This window comes from Mandrillus leucophaeus, unplaced genomic scaffold (assembly GCF_000951045.1).
Source record: "Mandrillus leucophaeus isolate KB7577 unplaced genomic scaffold, Mleu.le_1.0 Scaffold74, whole genome shotgun sequence".
NCBI classification, from domain to species: domain Eukaryota; kingdom Metazoa; phylum Chordata; class Mammalia; order Primates; family Cercopithecidae; genus Mandrillus; species Mandrillus leucophaeus.
In genome coordinates, this window is record NW_012108030.1 from 2,343,214 (window position 1) to 2,344,077 (window position 864).

Sequence of the window (864 nt, forward strand, 5' to 3'; positions counted from 1 at the left end):
CCGCCCCGTGGCAGGACCTCTCGGCCAGCTCCACGTGGGCCTGCTTGCCGGCGTAGTCGGAGGCCGCGCGGGTCAGCTCCTTGGTGATGACCAGCTGGGAGATATCGATGCGGTTGCACAGCAGGTCCGAGATGACATCCTGTGCATGGGCCACCGCGCCCTCGGGGTCTCTGTGGGACAGCAAGCTGCACAGTGTCACCAAAAGGCACTGAGGGCCAGGCTGGTGCCTCCACAGGTCTCAGGACTGGGGACCAGGATGAGCACTTAGGGCTGAGGCTCAGGGCAAAGAGCAGCCCTTCCTACCACAGGCTGTAGAGTGGCAGAGGCAGGGCCTGAACCCACAGCTGCCCAAGCCGACTCTTTCCACTGCTTCACCACTGAGGAAGAGCTGGGCCTGACACCTGTGTTCCCAGGGGAGGAGGGGCTGGGGGTCTAGACTCTTGTATCTAAGAGAGGAGGGGGCTGGGGGCCCAGACCCCTGGATCTGAGGAGGAGGGGCTGGGGACCCGGACCCATAGGTCTGAGGAGGAGGGGCTGGGGCCCGGACCTATGGGTCTGAAGACGAGGGGCTGGGGGCCTGGACCTGTGGGTCTGAGGGAGGAGGGGCCGGGGGCCTGGGCTCCTGGGTCTGAGGGAGGGGCTGGGGCCTGGACCTGTGGGTCTGAGGGAGGGGCTGGGCGCCTGGGCTTCTGGGTCTGAGGGAGGGGCCGGGGGCCTGGACCTGTGGGTCTGAGGGAGGAGGGGCTGGGGCCCTGGACTCCTGAGTTTGAGGGAGGAGAGGCTGGGGACTTAGACTTCTGGGTATGAGGGAGGAGGGCCTGGGGTCTGGACTCTTGTATCTAAGAGAGGAGGGGACTGGGGGCC

The 864-nt window shown here is 66.4% G+C and overlaps 1 protein-coding gene across 2 annotated transcripts in view; it reads right to left on the reverse strand.

The window, feature by feature from the left end:
- Window positions 1-864, reverse strand: part of POLD1 (polymerase (DNA directed), delta 1, catalytic subunit) — a 41,317-nt gene that overhangs the window by 9,654 nt on the left and 30,799 nt on the right. For both annotated transcript variants that reach the window (XR_001004436.1, XM_011965983.1), the window contains exon 21: window positions 18-170. Coding sequence is in view for 1 of the 2 variants with exons in the window: in XM_011965983.1 (XP_011821373.1) it covers window positions 18-170 (153 nt within the window). In the remaining variant the exon portion in view is untranslated. The remainder of the gene's footprint in view (window positions 1-17; window positions 171-864) is intronic.